The 18863-nt window shown below is 41.1% G+C and overlaps 1 protein-coding gene across 3 annotated transcripts in view; it reads left to right on the forward strand.

Annotated features, from left to right (window-relative positions):
• The window catches only part of ddr1 (discoidin domain receptor tyrosine kinase 1), a 53638-nt gene that overhangs the window by 13071 nt on the left and 21704 nt on the right, over window positions 1-18863 (forward strand). For all 3 annotated transcript variants that reach the window (XM_061717132.1, XM_061717134.1, XM_061717133.1), the window contains exons 2-6: window positions 4285-4442; window positions 9298-9400; window positions 15053-15128; window positions 17387-17539; window positions 18162-18309. In XM_061717132.1, the coding sequence (XP_061573116.1) occupies window positions 4346-4442; window positions 9298-9400; window positions 15053-15128; window positions 17387-17539; window positions 18162-18309 (577 nt within the window). In that variant the 5' untranslated portion in view covers window positions 4285-4345. The remainder of the gene's footprint in view (window positions 1-4284; window positions 4443-9297; window positions 9401-15052; window positions 15129-17386; window positions 17540-18161; window positions 18310-18863) is intronic.

The raw sequence follows: 18863 nt of genomic DNA on the forward strand, positions 1-18863 counted from the left end.
TGGTACAGAAACAGCAGCTGCTCATAAGTATTCATTAGTACTGCTCACGGATTAGCTGAGACAAAACGTGAGTATAGACGGGGCTGCAGACTCATGTGCTGCAGACTCATGTGCTTGCTCCTCCAGAACACACTGGGCCCTTCTCCTTCCCTCTAAGCACTAACCACAGCTGTTCAACACCACTTGACTTCTCAAACAACAATGTTCTCGGATGGCTGCGGCCACTTTTGTTCCTGCTAGTTAAAACATTGACTTTTTTTTTCTGCTTTAGTTTATGGTGTCTTTGTGGCCCTGTGTTGTGCTGGATAAAAGCTTCGCTCCCTTCTTACCCTTTGCTGACCAAACAAAGGACAGTGTTAAGGGGACTATTTGTACAAATGTTCCTGGTTGTTATGGCGACTGCCTCAGAGTCAGCTCAGTGCTGTAAGCTCCTTATTTCAGCATTTTGCAATCAAACATGTGCTTGCACTTTTTTTTTTCTCGGCAAATAATAAAACAATATCGGCCTCCCCTTCTCTGTTTCTCTCTCTACTTGGGACACATGCACCATATATCGGTTGCGTTGTGTCTCCCATTCAGGACAGCTGCACTGGCTGGCAATCCCTGAGATCTCCTCTATGCCCACATGCGTGCCCTACGCACTCATACATACACACACACTCCGAGGCCATAAGTCACCCTTTTTACACCACCTCCCTCCACTGAAATACTCACGCGTGTATTCATGTCATCGCTGCTCTCGCGCTGCTGTCTCCACCCTGATGAGGCTGAGCCACCATTCACTCTGTTTCCATACATTCCTTCTCTTCTGTGCCTCCCTTAGCAACAACCCGCCCCCCCCGCCCCAACTCCCCCAATCTTATGTCACTACAGCTGTGTGTCAGCTGTCATTCTGTCCCGCTTGAGCCAGAGATGAAGCCGAAACACAGAGGGTCTACAGGGAGGGAGGCCTGGCTCCTTTGTCTCTCCCAGCTGTCTCTGCTCCCTGAGACTTCCACTTATTACTAGGTTACGTTCTTCATTCGCGTTTCACAACTGGGAGTCTTCTTGAAACATGAAAGTTGCTTTTATAAAAGGGATGTAGCTTCGAAAAGAGACATTTGATTCTACATTTCAACTATTTTTTGAGCATTGAGCACAATGACAGCTTGAAAATGTTGTAGATGTTGGCTAAGAGTTGACTGTAGCGTCCCCCCCCCACCCCTCTTAACATAACTGCTGTGAAACATAGCACAGACGGGCTACACTAAAACCACGAAGAATGTTTCCGCTGTATTACATGAAAAATATTAAACATTTCGACAGGTTCTGTGTGTTTTTATCTGTGCCTTAGAGCAAAACTGCTGAGAAACAAATCTGGTTAATATTTAGTTCACTGCTTCCTTGTCAAGATCAGTGTTTTCTTGCCACATTGATGATTCAGCTCTGTCAACCAGCTTGCTTTGTGGGTTGTGGGCAAAAGTCCTTAAATGACCACCTAAAAAACGGTAGTTCCTGGAAAAGTTTCGCACTGTTGAAATGCAGTTTTACAGTAGTGCCTGTGCAATGGGACCTACGGCTGAGCGTTATGGCAAAGAAATGTATTACCATGTATTTTCTCATATGGAATGATACTTAGGTTTTTTTTTTCTAATACTGGCAGTTTGAGAGTATCTGGACTGAAACATGAAAAAACAAAACAGAGATGAGCTCAACATTTGAATAATATACAGTATACTAATAATTAAGTGGACAGAAAACTCCCGCTAACCAAACATCTCAAATGTTTTATAGATATATCACAACAAAGTAAAGAAGTGGATCAAGTATTACATTGTAAAACAAATGTTGAAAAATAGATTTAAAAAAAAAGCAGTGAGAAGATTTTACGCTACAAAGCCAGTCCAAATGATTTCTACTTAAAAACACTCATAATCTGTTATAACAATGCAAATTAGCTAATTTGAATTTAACCTTATTGAAATTATTTGAAAAATGAAGAGCTGTAACGACTCATTTCAAGTGCCTTCGGCATGGCCAATGTTTTTGAACCGCTTAGTAGTATGGCCATGGTGCCAAGTACCAACTGAATAAAATGTGCAAAAGTTGAAAATATAACCACCGACCTTCCGATCATTGGGCGACCCGCTCTACCACCTGAGCTACTGCCGCCCCACTGTTAATAACAGGTTGTTTTATGTTGGTTTTTTTGCCAGAAAGACAAATCTGTGCACATCATCTTGCTTTAATATTATGACGCAATACAATAACGCCACTTGTGCTAAAAGCCCTTTCTAAGGGTGAGCGGGTAGCTGCTGGTGGCAGAACTGCTTGGCCTTTTTTGAGCCAAACATACTGGCTGAGCTCTCGTTTCTGTGTCGTCACCTGCATGGAATTTTATCAAATGATTAAAAAAGGTTTGTTGCCTAGCCTGTCTGTATTTGCTCAATGTCGCTTGGGCCAAAAGCAAACCATCACCCCACAACTGACGTTGTGTCGTCGCTTTTGTCAACAATTACATCATGTTCAGAGGATATCTGCAAGTTCATGTCTAACTTCACTTTGGCTGCTTAAGTCTGCTTTCATTCAGTCCTTTTCTAGCTTTACCTACCTCGGCAACTCATAGATGGAAGTGGCACAGGAAAAGACTCTGCTTGGTAAATTTCTGCCATGTATGATGAGAAAATATCTCCAAAGCTGACCTGAATTTTATCGCAGTCACTAACTGATGTATAATCCCCCAGCCCTTGGTGGAACTCGCTAAAAGTAGCCATTCAGTATTATAAGGCCAGTCCTGGCAGTGCAGCACGTCTTCATGAAAGACATATTGAACTGTTTTTATAATTGTTGAGTCCTGTATGTTAGTAATTGGTTGAACAGTATGACAAACGCCAAGATTAAAAAAACTGAACCAGCAGTCAATTTAGTAGCTCTCTCAAAGTGAGAATGTATTACATTTCTATAGTTTAGGCTGTCAGCTTTTTGCTTTTTTATAATATAAAGAATAAGATTAAAGCTGTCGGAGTGACGTGTCCAGGGCCGTTGCCGGGTCTATAGAGCTCTGCCCAAGAGTGTTGCAAAAATATACCTATCACACATCCATGTTTGTTTTTGCATGAAATAAAGCCTATACTTTGTTCATGATTGTATTTAAGAGACTGCCAGAATATATTTTCAGGCTCTCATTCTGCACTTCTCATTCCTTCAACACATCTCGCCTCCTCAGTCTGCAGTGCTTCATTTTAACTGCAGCCTCTTTAAGAGCCAAATATTGTGCAATGCGGGCACCTGCTCATTATTTTATTTCTGCTAAACTCCTTTCAAACATTAGTTAAAAGTAGCTGTTGGAAGAAGGCTTGACCAGAAAAATGGGGGAAAGATTGCACCAAAAACGTTATCCACACAAACAATTAATCAAATAATCATTTGTTTCTCCTTCAGGGAATTACGCATATCTCTAGTTTGAAAAAAATAATCACAAAATATCCTCTTGAAACACATTTTGACATCTTTTCTCAGTTTTTCTCATATATATAAAGTGGCTGGTTTCATTTGTCTTCCTAGAATGTTTGTTTCTGATTCTGTATTTTGTAGCCTATGGTGAAGACACGCTTAATTGAACAAGCAATGCATTTCAGGCAGTTAAATAGCAAAACATTTTAACTGAAAACACCTTGATTTGGTCTCTCTGCTCCATCACTAGATGGCTTTTATTACTTCTGTTTGGTTGCTTCATCTGTTTAACATTCACTGGCATTTGCAAACAAGCATCTCTAACCAGGGCATCCAAATATGCCCCATCCTATTAAGAGAAAGAAGCCTTGAAATCATTTGGAGAAATGATTGGCATTTCAAACGCAGAAAGAATAAAACTCTCAGGCTATAAACTGGGACAGCTAATTATACCCTCCTCAATTACCAAGCTGTTTGTACCCTTTCTAAAGACGGTGAGGTATTATTGTATCTCTGCATTGTAGTGCCAGAGAAAAACAAATTAGTCTGTGAAAGAGGTCTTTGTTATTTGGCTTTGCACTTGCTCCTGAGGGGTTTGGCCCGATGCTCAGCGTGGCATAGAAAAGTTTGAGAAACAACAGAAACTGAGAGACATGCAACGTGCTCTGGAATAAGACGATATGATGGAGAGACTCCAGTTAATAATGGTGATGGTGAGCCTGCGAGCTCTGAAGCCTCAGGCTAGAGCTGACTGTGTAGACGTGAACATGAAAGCAAATTGTTGGTGACTTACTGGTGGTTGGTGCAACGTCCACAGTCAGATGAAGTTCTAAATATCTATTTCTCCCACAGGTATGCCTGTGGCCATCTGTGTGTCTCCGGACAGGTAACCACCAGGTGTGTTGCTGCTGTCATGGCCTCAACAACTGCTCGGTTGTTTCCTGTCGCTGTGGTCGCGGTTCTGGCAGTGCTGGTGTCATCAGAGGAGCATGAGTGGCATTTCAACGCAGGTAAAACATGCACTTGCAACAAAGAAAATACTGAATTTATTTTCCCTAAACTCTCCGATTTGAAACAGTTTTGTAGTCAGCACATCTCAAGGCTGCTTCTTTTGTTTTTCTTTATAAAAACAATTTCAGCCCTAACTTAGTTTTTAAAGCTTTTATCCTCTGCTTCCTGCTTCCTCCTTCTTTCCACGGCCACAGCAAACGTCTGTCCCGCTGCTCTGACATTCTCCTCACATTCTCAGATCAGCAAGGCTCATTCTCCATCCACTATCAACAGGCTATCCTGTGTCCTCTCCCTGTCTGCCAGCCAGTTGTGTGTAATAGGAGAGTGAGCTAGGCAGCCCCCACCCCCCCAGCTCGTCATGACCACTAATGCACAGACACTTCATGAAAATGTCAGTCAAAATTTCAGGGAAGGGAGCACACAGGGGGGCAGTGAATATGAGCCAACCAGAGGAGACTTTCAGTCTTTCAGTCAGCTCACTGCAGCAGCTACGCTGTAGATAACAAAAAGTTAGGCCTCCAAGATTATTGTTTTAATCATACTGTGATTAATTAATGAGTCTTTCCCTTAATTAGGTAGCAGTTACTTGTGGTTCAGGAAATACTTCTGAGTTAAAATGTGTTGAGTATAAGATAACGAACACCGAAGGAAAAGCAGAAAACACCTCGCAATGCTCTAATGCATAATTTTAAAGGTCATCCAGATCTTCACCAGACTGAGTTCCTCTTTTATCTGTAATCCTATTACCGTACTTTTTTTGAAGTTGTGTCTAAGTTTTTGTCCTGTCTCACTGACCATTAGATTGAAAATCCCCTTTTAAAGCCTTTCTCCTCGGGTTTCGGCTTGATGGAGGGATGCATTGATCTGTTAAACAACACTGGTGTTTTAGCAGCTATGATAGTCTTAAGTAATCATTAATGGAAAGTTTATTTAATCTAAAATTAAAAGAATTGCTCTGCATGTTTAATCCAGTGGCATTGTCCAGTCTGTGTTTCAGTTACCAAAAATAAGTATCAGTGTCTGGAAATAGACTAGTCAGGCGTAAAAATCATAAGGAATGATAGTTCTCCAAAGCTGGACCATCAGAGCCAGATGATGCTGCTGGGAGTCATATGTTCGGTCAGATCCAGACTGGTCTCGCCCTTCTGTAAATGCTTTAGTTAACTGACCCAGAACTAACAGAGGAAGCTGATACACAGCAGAACAAAAGTCTGGCAACAACACAGCAACCACGAGGGTGCATGCATCTCATTTTAAATTGGGTAAAGCACTCAATTGTTTGGAGGCTTAATATATCAACTGGAAAAATCCCAGCATTTACAAGGTGAAAAGGTGCATATCACAACCCATCAGTTAAATATTTAATATTAACTGATAAATATTAACCTTTTGTGAATAATTAATCCGGAATCAGTTTTTAAGAATCTCAGAAAAACACACCGGGTCATAAATTGTACATGTCTGTCTCGTAGAGGGAGCCAAGTTGAGATGCAATGTGAGTACAAAGATTTACTGCACCGACTTAAGTCTCTCGAAACAAGACATGGGATGAAAGCGGAGGGTAGAGGGGGGCAGAGAGGAACAGAAGTGAAAAGACTACAGATAACAAGTCGCCTGGTGACATGGTGTAATGATGGTGATGTAATGAAATAGGCACCTGTCCTTAGGGTGTGGAGAAACTGTGTGTGTGTGTGTGTTTTTCAGCCATTGGGGTTTTTAGGTTTTGTCATGCAGCCCAACATTCCTGTGCTCTGACTCAATGACAGAAAGTGAGTTGTACATCACCCCCACCTCTTTCTGTCACACTCAGCCCCCCCTTTCGTTGCCTGTACCATTTTCCACTTTATCACTGACCAAACACTCCCTCGCTTACTCCCCATGACTGACTTAGAGCAGATAGCTGGGGTGTTTGGGTAATCCCTGCCCCCTCACCATGTTATCTGGATTGTTTGATAGTGACACTGCTGAAGCTGAAGTGGAGTCGGCACAGAAACCTGTCTGTTTTCCTTTTTTTCCTCTTCCTTTGCCTCTGACTTTATTTAGTTTTCATCTTCTTTTTCTGTTGCTGCAAAAAGTAATTGGAGCTGTGCAGGATCACTGGAGCCCCGAGGTGGTGGCTTTGTGTGGGGATAGTGGGAAAGACAAAAAGGAAGAATAACCTCATCTTGGATAAGACGGGCCTCTGTTTCTCCAGAGGTGTAGCAAACTTGCTTGTTTTATTTTTTACACAAGTTGTAATCTTTAAAACTATTTATAACCTCAGTGCAGCAGTTTTTAAGCACAAGTGCAGCCCAAAGGAAAACTTAAAAGGCCACCAGTGGAAGTGTTAAGATGAAAAGACTGACACTTAACCTCTTTAATGGTTTTATATAAGCAAGATGTTGTTTTGGCAGATCTGTTAAGACGTATAGTTTGGAAATTGTGTTCAGACAGAACGCTTCGTGAAGGTGTTTCATGACTTTAGAAGTATTTCGTACACTGTAAAAGGCAACTAGAGGCATAGCTGTGGACGATGCTTTTTAAGACTTACCTCTGAACTCTGTGCCTTTCTAGACATTTGATATCAAATGTGAGAAAATATTTTTGTACCTCAAAGTCTGGCTCACCCTTAAAAACAACTTCTAATGGCTCAGAGGTGCAGTGGTCTTTTACACAAAGAGCAGGGACCATGGAGATATCGTACATATCTGGAAGGAGACCGAGTCTTGGAGAAAGACAAATATTTGAGTTTGACACATAGGGGTCTGCACGGGTCAAAAGATTTGGCTCAAAAAGGCATCAACTGGAGACAAACCAGACACTTTCTGTATTTAAAGGATTTGAGAAAGAACCTTGCAGAATCAAGAGAGACTGGACTCATGCCCAGCTGGGATCGCAGTCACAACCACAATATGCACCGATTTCTTGGATGAATAGGATAAACATGTTAGAGGTGATTTCACAAGCTGTCAAAACAAAACATATTGACTAACCGTGTTTAATGCTGGTAGCAGTCTCCTCTGTGTCTGGCTGTGATGCATATAATAAATTCTTCTTGGCAATGAGGTCTGTTATTCTTTTTCTGCTAATTGAAAGGCCAGTGGGAATCCACTTTCTGCTGCAAGTCCACCTGCTTTCATTGTAAAAATAACAAATTCATCCAAAATAAGCTGTTCAGTTGTTTCTTGCGTGGTGATGTTAAATTGACATGTTTGAATGTAAAGAGCAGATCCTGGGTGGAGTCTTCATGTTTGAAGTGGCATGTGAAAGGTTCAAAGTGAGGAAATGGGAGCAATATAATCTATATTCACACCAAAAGCTGGGCTGTGATCACCACAAAGATCCTAGCTGTTGTTAACAAAGTTCACACAAGGTCAAAATGAAATGGAAAACCATGACACATGACAAGACAGCTCAGTTTTTATGGCCATTGTTTGCTTAGAAACCCTTTCTTAGAGGGGAGTTGGCTTCATAATACAAGCACTTCATAAATTTGGTGTCCTTATGACATAGAAATGACATCAATGTATGGAAGAAACCAGTAAAGAAGTTTAGAAAGACTCCAGCCACTTGCCTTGCAAAACTGCTTAATAATAACAAAGTAGAAATATTGCATAACAATATTCTGACTACAGTCCCAAGTAAATCTGGTCAGCTCAGTGGCGCAGTGGGTTAGGCAAGCAGCTCATAGACTGAGGCTACAGTCCTCCTGCAGTGGTTGCAGGTTCGAATCCTGGCCTGCACACCTTTGCTGCATGACATCCCCATTCTCTCTCTCTAACCCTTCCTGTCTGCAACTTGAATAAAGGGCCACTAGAGCCCAAAATAATCTAATCGGTAAAAAAAGTAAATCGGTGTGCAAAACCAAACAACTGTGTGAGCAAAGAACCGTTTCAGTAGGAGGAATCAGACACATTTGTTCACAGTTTATTGTGACGACCTCATGGTTGTTTTATCTGTAGAATTACACCATCATGTAATTCAAGGGCTGCTACAGAATAATAGCCGTTTGTAATTGTCTCACTAACTGGAAGTCTAATTAAAGACCAAAAGCTGAACTAAATTATTCATCTTGTATGTTTTTCTTCCTTCCGTTTTGCATATTTAATATAAATTAGTAAGCCTTAAGGCCCTAAAGGTACTTAGCTCCAGTTGGGAACGCTGGTGAAGACCTTGTTGTTGTTTTTTGAACGTGTCCTTCATGTTCGGCTCTGTTGGATCCTGTCAATGTCTTTTTTTCTTCTTTCTTTCTTTTTTCTCTCAGCTGATTTGACATGTTGAACGTATATTACAGCCCATCTGATTTGCATGTATAAATAGAACATGTCTGAGCTAGACTTATGCTGAATGTGCAGACAGTAGGTCCCCTCTAACCTCCATAGCCACGTCTATTTGCATACTCTTATTATACAGCTCAGTTGGCAGTTAAATGTTGGTTTTTAGTTATTTATTTATTTCCCCCCTGAGTGTTAAAGTCTTTTAACAATAGGTTCTTCAGTATGGTGTATAAGAACTAAAAGACGTTGAGTGTTTACAAATTTTATATACAAGGACATGTGAAAACAGGGCTTTAACTTGACTTTCCTAAGGCACAAAAGCCTCTGACTAATCCTGTAACAAATGATAGCAAAAAGAAGCAGTTTGATTTTTTTTTTTTACTTGTCCTCCACTGTCTGTGTGAGATGCAAAGCTGGAAACCTGAAAATTTCCCAGATATGACAAAACAACATTATGCTCTGTGACCAATAATGATTCCTGACACTGCAGGGGAAGCTTTGCGTTCCTCGTGGAGATGTGCTTCATGCAGTAGAGAGTTTTACTCATATCTTTATCTTGTCTCTGTCGTCTGAGCTTCCTTCAATTCTTTCTTTTCAGCTCAGTGTCGTTATGCCCTCGGGATGGAAGATGGCAGCATCGCAGACACTGACATCACTGCCTCCAGTGCCTGGTCAGACTCCACTGAGGCCAAACATGGAAGGTGGGAAATGTGTGTGTGTGAGGTGGTGGTGGTGGTGGTGGTGGTGTGTGTGTTTGGGGGGGGGACGTAACAGATTAGATTACTGGATTCCCACATATGCAAACGTTGTGTCGGAAAACTGTTATTTTTCTTCTACTTAAGTCAACAGTAGACTGAAAAAAACATTTTCAGCATCAGTGATGTCATGGTGCACTGACTCATCCTTTTGCACACATTTACCTGGCAGCAAATAAAAAGTGTAACCACTTTTTTATTTAATCTCCCGTCTGACCACAGGAGAGTTTCTGAAAGCCTCCAGTTCCTGCAGAACCAATGCTTCTGTTGTGATGTTTAGGTTGTGTTTACAGGAAAACCGCAGAGTAGGTTTCAGTTTTTTGGACATGTGGGTCTTCTAGTAATAGTTGACAGATGTATTTTTTTTCTTTTCTGTTATTCTTTGTTGTCAAAGCAAAGAATGGTTCATTTTCAATAGAAATAATGTCTTACAGACAGCAGAAATTATGTTCACTGTAAGGGATTGCATAACTCAAATGTTGGAGTGTGTTATTTGATTTCATACCTTATTATAATGAAAGTAACTCATCAGCTGTATGGGGGAGTGGGGAAAAGGTTTTTCAAATTTGTAATACATAGCAAAATGATTGTATGGGAGAGAATGTATGAGTGTGGATGTAAAGTGTATATTTGTGGTAAATGGATTCAAACAATCAAAACCACATTTCAATTTCAAATATCACATACTTTTTCTTTGAAAGAGTGGCCTTGAAAGAGCTCTCTGTAAAGAACACATAATTACCACTTTAATAGCGGCACTGAGGGAGACTTGATAGGGTGGATATGATATCCTGGTACTAGTCCTCTGAATGGGAGAACCGCCCACGTCTGATGTATTCACTGAGTCATACTCAACATAAAGTGTTATGAATAATAATATTGCATTTGGGACTGAGGATAAGACAACATCACAGCTGTGAGTCAGAATATAGTCAGGATGAAACCTTCATCACTTTATTCAGGTTTCTTTTTGAACTTATTGTAAGTTAATACCTCAACTGAACCGAATTCCATATAAATTTATTACATTTGACTATTTTTAGCATTTGTGAAATTAGTGTAGCCTGTAGTGATAAACACTATTATATTTACATGTAGCTTCTTTATCTCAGATAAAAAGGGACAATAAACAGATTGAGATAGAACTACCAGAATTTCTTCAGTGTTATCTTCAAGTTATCTTTCAGAAACGACCTACTGTAGTTGTTCCTGTTCACACCTGGCATTGGCATGTGTCTCAAGTAGCAATCCGGGATCAGATCTCACTTCCTCACCCGAAATGTAAATAAATACTTTTTTTTTCACCTGAAAAGACCATTGTTTTACCCACGAAACCTCAGATTTTTTTCCAAATGGATAGCTTCTCTTCTTTTTGATAGACCCGCTCTCATCACGTTTGTTTACGTAAGACGCAGCGAGAGGTAGAGGCGGAGCCTCCCCTTTAGGGACTTCTCTGCTGGCCGATGATTGAAAATTCTCCTTTGAATCACAGATTGTTATGATTCAAAGTTGGTCTGGCCAAGGGGGACCCCTTCTGGCCTGGGCCCCAAGTATTTGCCTAGTATGCCAGTTGGCAAGCGACGCCTTTGATTATTGCTAGCAGTGTCCAACATTTTATTTCTTCAGTCATTGACATCGCACCCCCCCTGCAATGGCTCTGCGCTTTTTTGGGAACCACTGACTTAAGTTATGAAAGCTGCTTTGCAAGGGGGCCCAGGACACGTTAAATTTACACTGCTAAAAAAATGTGGTCACATGTGGCCCCTACCACCTTTTAGTGTGGTTTGACAGGTCAAATCTCAGTATGTCTATAAAACCGTCCTGACCACATTTACACATGGGCCACTTGTGACTGGATCACTCAGGGCAGATTTTAAAACCAGGTGTAAACAGGACTTTTGTCGTGAGGTAAGTTGAGAGAACCCAAAAGCAAGAGATCCATAGGCAGCCGAGTGCCAAAAAGTACTTGCTAGAAAAACAAAGAAACCCCAAATGACAAGCAGAAGACAGACAAAGAAACAGGACGCGCTAAAAAAAAAACAGCAGGGAGGGAAAGACCATGGACTGTATAAAACAATGGTCAAAGCATTAATGCACCTGACCTATTGGTTTCTGAGGAGCGGTTTTGAAGACATTTACAGCAGAATAAACCCTTTAACGTGACGGCGAAATAAAAAATGCCACATCACAAGCCTATGCTTAAAACAAATAGTGGTTGCTTTGCTAAGCGTGATGGCATGACAATTATGGATGAGGGAGTGATAATGCTGATCATATTACAAATAAATTGAATGCTTGACATAAACTCTCCTGGCGTGGTACAAAAAGAGTTGTCATGGGTGTGAAATCAAAGGATTGAGACCAAAACAGTCTTTTGAACCAGGCTGTAAATTATTTATTTCTGCCATAAAGTTGGACATTTTAACATGAGGGCCATGGAGATTGACTCGCTTTTGGAGCCTCTATCTGTCAGTCAAGGAACTGCAAAGAATATTAGGGTGCTTTCACACCTGTCCCGTTTGGAGCAGTTGTTCCGAAACAGGGAGCGTTTCCCCCTAAAGATCGGTTTGTTTGGTATATGTGGACACAGCAATCGCGCTGAGATCGCCTAGGAGAGGTGGTCTCGGCTCGCTTCCACTCGAGACCTGAAGCGGTTCGTTTGCAGTGAGAACATAATCGACACAGCACACAGAAACAAACTAGCCACACTCACTTACGATGCTCCATAGTTGTTGTTTTTCCCGGGGTACGGAAGAGGAAACTCCTTCTGCGTTCATTTCCTACCAATGAGAGAACAGTTGGTTCGCGCATCGCATTTGTTAACAGCTTTGAACCGCTACAGACGGTTGCCTTGTGAACACAAACGAAAAATGAAACAACTGTATCGATTTAGCCCCTGAATTGGAACAAAACAAAGGGGCCACAGGTCTGAAAGCACCCTTAGTTCCACGTGAGCCTCAACCCGGAGGTTAGATGGTCGACGCTTGATGAGACACAGTTGCAAACAATTGGGATTGGACTAAAGGGAAGTCAAAAAAGAACTAAGCAAACAAGGACATAGACTTTCTGAAGGAAGCAGGAAACAAGTCATAAACACAATAGCAAACCTCACGAACCAAGAAATACACAAGAAAAGAAACTCCAAACGCCACAGAAACCCTAGCTGAGGAGAGCCTTACTAAGATTGATGGAGTTTAGACAACATTGTACATAAAATGGAAAAATGGTGTTGCCAACTTTAAGGGTGTTTTGAAGTCATTTGTACAAGTTTTATCTGAGCAAATGAAATGTAACGAAGTGTTAATGGGCCAATTTGAATCACTAGCGGATACAAGACACCAGTTTGAGTCAGCAGTAATGCGGTTTGATATCATTAAGTTTTAGCCAGCTGGTGCTATTTAGGGTAGATATGGACGGAAAATCAATTCCACAACCTGCTAAAAACTACTGAAAGAAACTTGCTTCATACAGTGGAAAAGAAAGAAGTGAGTTTTCATTGAAGCGTAACTCTTTATGCGGGTTGCTGTGCTTGGGTAGCCAGCTGAGGCTTCAGAAGTGACAGAACGATAACCCTCCTAACCTCTAATAAATCCTGTTTAAAAACACTCAAGCCAAAGATGAGATTTACAGGGAGGGAGGACAATACATCTGTGCTGCATTTGACGGACTGGGAGTTGCTGTTTCAATTAAAAATGAAGCGTGAGCAGATTAAGAAACTGCAACTCCTTGAATGGAAAAGCTCCTGGCAGTAACCATTAACCATAAAATGGTTCACTGAATACTTTCAAAAGACTAATTCAGTTGTATGCATCACCTTTTTTCACTTTCTCAAGATAAACAAACAAAATGAATTCCTATTTGTTATTGAGTTGCTCAGAAATAGTGAAAATTACATATTTTTTCCTGGAAACAGTCAGTAGTCAGGTGTGTTCAACTTTCAGGAAACATTGATGTTTAAGTTACATTTTTCAATAAAATGAATCATTTTTCCCACTTGGTAGTGTAACAGCCAAGAAGATAATGGGTTCATAAAGGCTACTTGATAAATATATTACCACCATGTCAGTTTGGCTGGGAGCTCGGGTTCATCAGAGCCCATTTGGTAACATGCTACAGCCACATGTAAGAGTATTCGCGGGATCATGTGTGTATGTTTGTGTTCGTTTGTCCCTGTTGGCCCGTTGGGTTGGGTCTTTTGGCTGAGTGTCTAACCATGTGGAAGTGATTATTAGCCCAAGCTCTTTTTAAGATGCAATAGGGAGATCTTGAGAGAGGAAGAGAAAAAAACCAGGGAGAACCGCAGTCATAAAGTAAAAAATGAAAGGAGTAAAAGGTGGATAACTGGTGCGCTGAAAGTTGGTGATGGTGGGGAGAAATTAGTTTGAAAACACAGTTTGATGGAGGCCATTGTGTGATGGGAAAGATACAGAACTAGCAGGCATATTTTTCTTTTTTTTTAATGACTGTGATTACTGTTGGCAAAAAAAGAAATCAGCATATTGGAAGAGATGGTGGGAATAAGTAAAGTTAGAACAATTGAAAAGGAACGGGGAGTTGGCTGGTTTTAACAGGAGGTAGGAAACAAACAACATAGTGAATGTAGCTGCTGTCCCTGGAGAATGCTGCCGAACTAAAGTTTGTTGTAAACTCTCAATGACAATAAAGCTTCTTATCAAAGGAATGAGTGAGGAAAGAAAAAGACAAGCCTCTGTAATGTTAATCCTGCATGCTGATAAAGTAGGTTTGAACTCATCTTGGCCATATTCTCCCTTCCTCCATCACTTAGGGGAGCACTGGTGACTCCTTCGACTCCCAGCTGCATGATCTCACCCACCGAAAGGAGAGCGGGGCGGAGTAAAACCCGTGCTCCCACTCAGTGTGGCTGAGCTGATACAGTGATTTGTTTTGGTGGTCGGTCCAGAGCTTTCATTTAGAGAGAGGGCCCCACAGTGGTCAGAGCGCTGTTGTGGCCCGGCGGTTGTTCCTGAGCTCCAACCTCACAGACATGCAGCTGATATGCAGCGCTAATGTGAATTCTTTATATCCGAGTGGCGCGCAGGAGAGTCACACAGTGAGAATCTGTGAAGCGTGTGTGTGGTCGGTGTAGGAGCTCACAGTGGAGAGCGGTCATGACAGTCTACACCAGATGTTGTTCTGGGGTTTGGAGAATGTGACAGAGGCAGTCATTTTTACTCTGCATCATTAATCTTATTTCCTGTCTTCATGTGTGTATGTCTTTTTCTTTTTTCTGTTTTTACCACTGGCCTACAGGCAATGCCAGGTCAGTTTTCTGTCTGACAGTGTACCACTGCAGATATGTAAGTCTTATCTGTAGGCTGCTGGACGATCAATATGCTCTGTGGAGGTACAACTGGGTTGGCACTGAACTCTCAGTTGTAGGCCTACTTTTGCTTTTTGTGAGCCGCAAGGGTTTAGATGTGCATTTGCATCTGTGAACGTTTGGACGTGTGTCTGCATTTAAACCAGAACTTTTCACCCATGTTTTCCCTTTTAAAAAGTGGAAATGTTTTGTTTCTGCTTTTCTTTGTTGTTGTTTTTTAAAAATAAAACATAAGGATGCCTTTCTCTGTGTCTCAGGTTGAGCACCGGAGAGGGGGATGGAGCATGGTGTCCAGCAGGACCCGTCTTCCCCGGCGGGTCAGAATACCTTCAGGTCAGTTACTCAGTTTAATCTAAAATCAGCGTTCAGTGCAACTGATGTATTATCTATTGAAAAAATAACAGTGGTTGTAGAAGTAGATATTAAGATTAAAAGATTTAGGGGGTAGTTGTGGTTTTTATTTTAAGTGAAGAGACAAATGGGGAGACATGCAGTGAATGATTGCAGGTTGGGAGTCAAGCCTGGACCGGGTACAATGAGGACACACAACTTCTGTATATGAGACGCCCATTGAGTAGTCTGGTATCCTAAATAAAAAAAAAAAAAAAACACCAACAAAAAAGAGTAGATTTGTAAGAGCAACAGTTCAGTCAGGGGTCTATTTTAAAGGGTTTTGGTGCACCTCTGAGACATCATTCAAGAGTTAAATGAAGAATTGGACTGAGTAGAGTTAGGACTATTCTGTTTCACCAGTTGGGAAATGCATTCATTTGCTTTCTGACAGAATGAAATATAAAGATCAACACTATGCTTAAAGTCAAATCCACTTAAATAAATCATACCTTGATTATTTGGGCCATGGAAAACGAGCAAAAAAGACCATATGAGGTTGTACCAGGGTTTTTTTTATGCCCGCTGTTGGACAGAGCGAAGTTTTGCATGATCTCCAACCGATTTTTCCACCCTATATGAAGTCCCTAAATCAACTTCTTTTCCAGTATGCGAAGGCAGTGTTTGCCAATAATGTGTAGATCTCTTTTATGAACTTGGAAACCAAGTCTATCTGCATTTTGTGTCATTGCTCACTGCAAAAGCAACAGAATTCAGAGCTGCTTTTCCTGCCTGTCACTTTCAACAGAGAGCAGTATTACTTTAAAAAACATCCTCCCGTCACTTGGAGTTGTCTCCGTCTGCCATGTCTACAGTTGTTGAGGCTGTTTCAGCACTTTTGCAATTGTTTTTATTTAATGCGATTTGCCAAAGGAATGCTCTGCTTTTCATTTGCCGTCCTGCTCAGAAGACGGAGTTAGACTCTGAAAAAACCCCAAAAAGCTGTTGGATGCAGGTGGCCCCTTAAACTCTTAGGCACATGCATTAGAAATCATCAGGCTATCATGATCATTATAGCTGCGTGAACTCAGGAGCACCTGACTTCCACCCCTGCACCCAGAAATGTAACTTGAAGCTTTGCTATTCAGGAGGAAGCCACATATCAAGTCCATGCCAAAGCATGGCTGGGTTCCCTGAGCGCAAACTCATCTTGGATAGACAGAAAAACGGTGGACATGTGCTCTTTGTTGAGATAAATCCATGTTTAAGCTGCCTTTTGTCAAAAAGAAAAGAGATAGTCCTATTTTCTTGTGCCATCTACTGGGATTTTAAGAAACATGTCAGGACAGCATCTTTTCCCAGGAAGGCTGTGGTTGCAGGACAGACACTCAACAGTATATTTTAATAAACTAAAAAAAAAAGTGTGTGCGTGCGTGCGTGCGTGCGTGCGTGCGTGCGTGCGTGCGTGTGTGTGGCGGACCTGCCTGCAGTTCAGATCTGTTTCCTACTGCAAATATATAAAGAGGAGCGTTAGAAAATGATTGTTGACTCTTCAGCAGTTTAAATTTTTAATTCAACATGATTGGCATCCTTTCTTCTTGCAAAACTGCAGCATTTACTATCTTTAGTTCCCAAATGACCAAACAGTAAAAGACAGATTAAATAACCATAATAAAAGTGTCTCAGTACAGATTTATGTGTGTAATGCAGGCCACAGATCCTATATTCATTTCTATTTACTAAATGCAATGAAGACAATGGACAATGGAGCTCATTTTCGTTGTATCTGTAAACATTAAAAAGTACATATTTCAAAACATTAAGTTTTGTTGCATTTTGGGTTTCTTTCTCACTCTATGTAGTAGAGATAAAAGCAGCATTTTTTTTATTTTTATTTTTTAAAGCAAACAATCATAACCACTTAGTTAAATGACCAAACACCGCAGGACAGGTTCAGTGCAGTCGTACGCTTTTGTCAAACAAGAGGCTGTTTCATGTTATGATGTCAAATAAATCAATCCACTCTGTGGAATGGACCACATTAAAAAGATCTGAGCTGAACAAAACCAGGATGGCTTTTTCACCTGCCTTTTTGTTTTTGAGCTAAGCTGAAGTAACAGCTGACAGATACTGATCGATCAGACTTGCAACCAATAGTATAATATTGTCTTTGAATATCTCAGCCTCTTCGTCCACGTGTCTCATAATAACATCTGAATTTTAGTGTGTGACGGGTGTGTTGATTATGTATTCCTTTGTAGATTGACTTGCACAAACTCCACTTCCTGGCTCTGGTTGGTACCCAGGGTCGCCATGCCGACGGACATGGCCAGGAGTTCGCTCGCAGCTATCGACTTCGCTACTCCAGAGATGGACAAAAATGGATCACTTGGAGGGACCGCTGGGGACAAGAGGTCAGCAGGGCTTTTCCACCTCCTCTCCTAGACTACAACAGAATACATCCATTTGCTTTCCATCATTTGTTTAATAATGTGCAATCTTTGCGGTCAGGACTTTTGCTACTTAAATTTTGCCCAACACTTGAAATCTTTATCTTGTGTAGATAAACCAATCCTTTATTGCATTTGGTACATATCCAGTATTTTTGTTCGTAACAAGTCCTCCCATCTGTTTTGTTTCTATTTTTACAGGATCTTTTGGGAATTTAGACCTCCAAAAAGTAATGTTTAGGAAAGGAGTTATACTGTTATACTCCTTACTTTGACGCACAAAGTATTCAGAATTTGTAAGCCAATTTAAATCTTTGGACGAAGGCTTCTGCTAAAAAAAAGAAAAAGAAAAACAGCCTGAGGCTCACACCGAAATCAGTCTTGTGCACCTTCCTGTGTTCAGTCAGTTCATTTTGATCACCATAGAATTTGAAGATGTACTGAATAAGAAGTTGGAGCCTCCAGGCAAAATTTATAAAACCCTCCATTAACAGCAGAGAGGTTCTGAGAAATTTAACCTAAGAAAAAGTAAAGTGATGTACCAGTAACTGAGTTTCTGTACCCTCTCCCTCTCCTCCCCATTCAGGTCGTGTCGGGTAATGAGAACACCTATGATATTGTGCTTAAAGACCTGGGTCCCCCCATTGTGGCTCGAATGGTCCGTTTCTACCCCCTGGCTGACCGGGTGATGAGTGTTTGCCTTCGGGTGGAGCTCTATGGTTGTGTATGGAATGGTAAGTGTATGTGAGGTGTTGACGGAGACATGAGGAGACTACAAAAATATGCACTGCTTCTGCTCCTCTTATCATTCGGTCTTCATAATCTGATGCCTTCCTTCTACATCTTGATAAAAATTGATTAGCTCTCGTATGTTGAAGGTGACTGAGTTTGCTCTCTTCTTAGATTTAATTTCATATCAGATGGTAATGATTACTACTAGTGCATGCTTTTGCAGCCTCTGAGGGATTTACCCAGATAAAATAGACCAGAGATTAATAAGCTGTTTTTCAATGTTTCCTGAAGCACGAAACATTGGACTGCCTATAAATCAGAGTTCTCGGTGACCCAGGTCTTGTTCTGCGTCTACGGGGAGCGCATCCCTTTAAAGTATGCTCAACTTTGGTCTATGAGTTACAGTTTGACTTCAGGTCACAGATTATTCAGAATCTCACAAATATTAAGACTAGCACACATTCACCGTCTCATTTAATCTCAAGTCACATCGGTGAGGCATCTCATCGTCTCTCTTGCTTGCATAATCTTCACTGCGGACCTTACCTGACCCTTA

The sequence above is a fragment of the Cololabis saira genome, chromosome 3 (assembly GCF_033807715.1).
Source record: "Cololabis saira isolate AMF1-May2022 chromosome 3, fColSai1.1, whole genome shotgun sequence".
In the NCBI taxonomy this organism is placed as follows: Eukaryota; Metazoa; Chordata; class Actinopteri; order Beloniformes; family Belonidae; genus Cololabis; species Cololabis saira.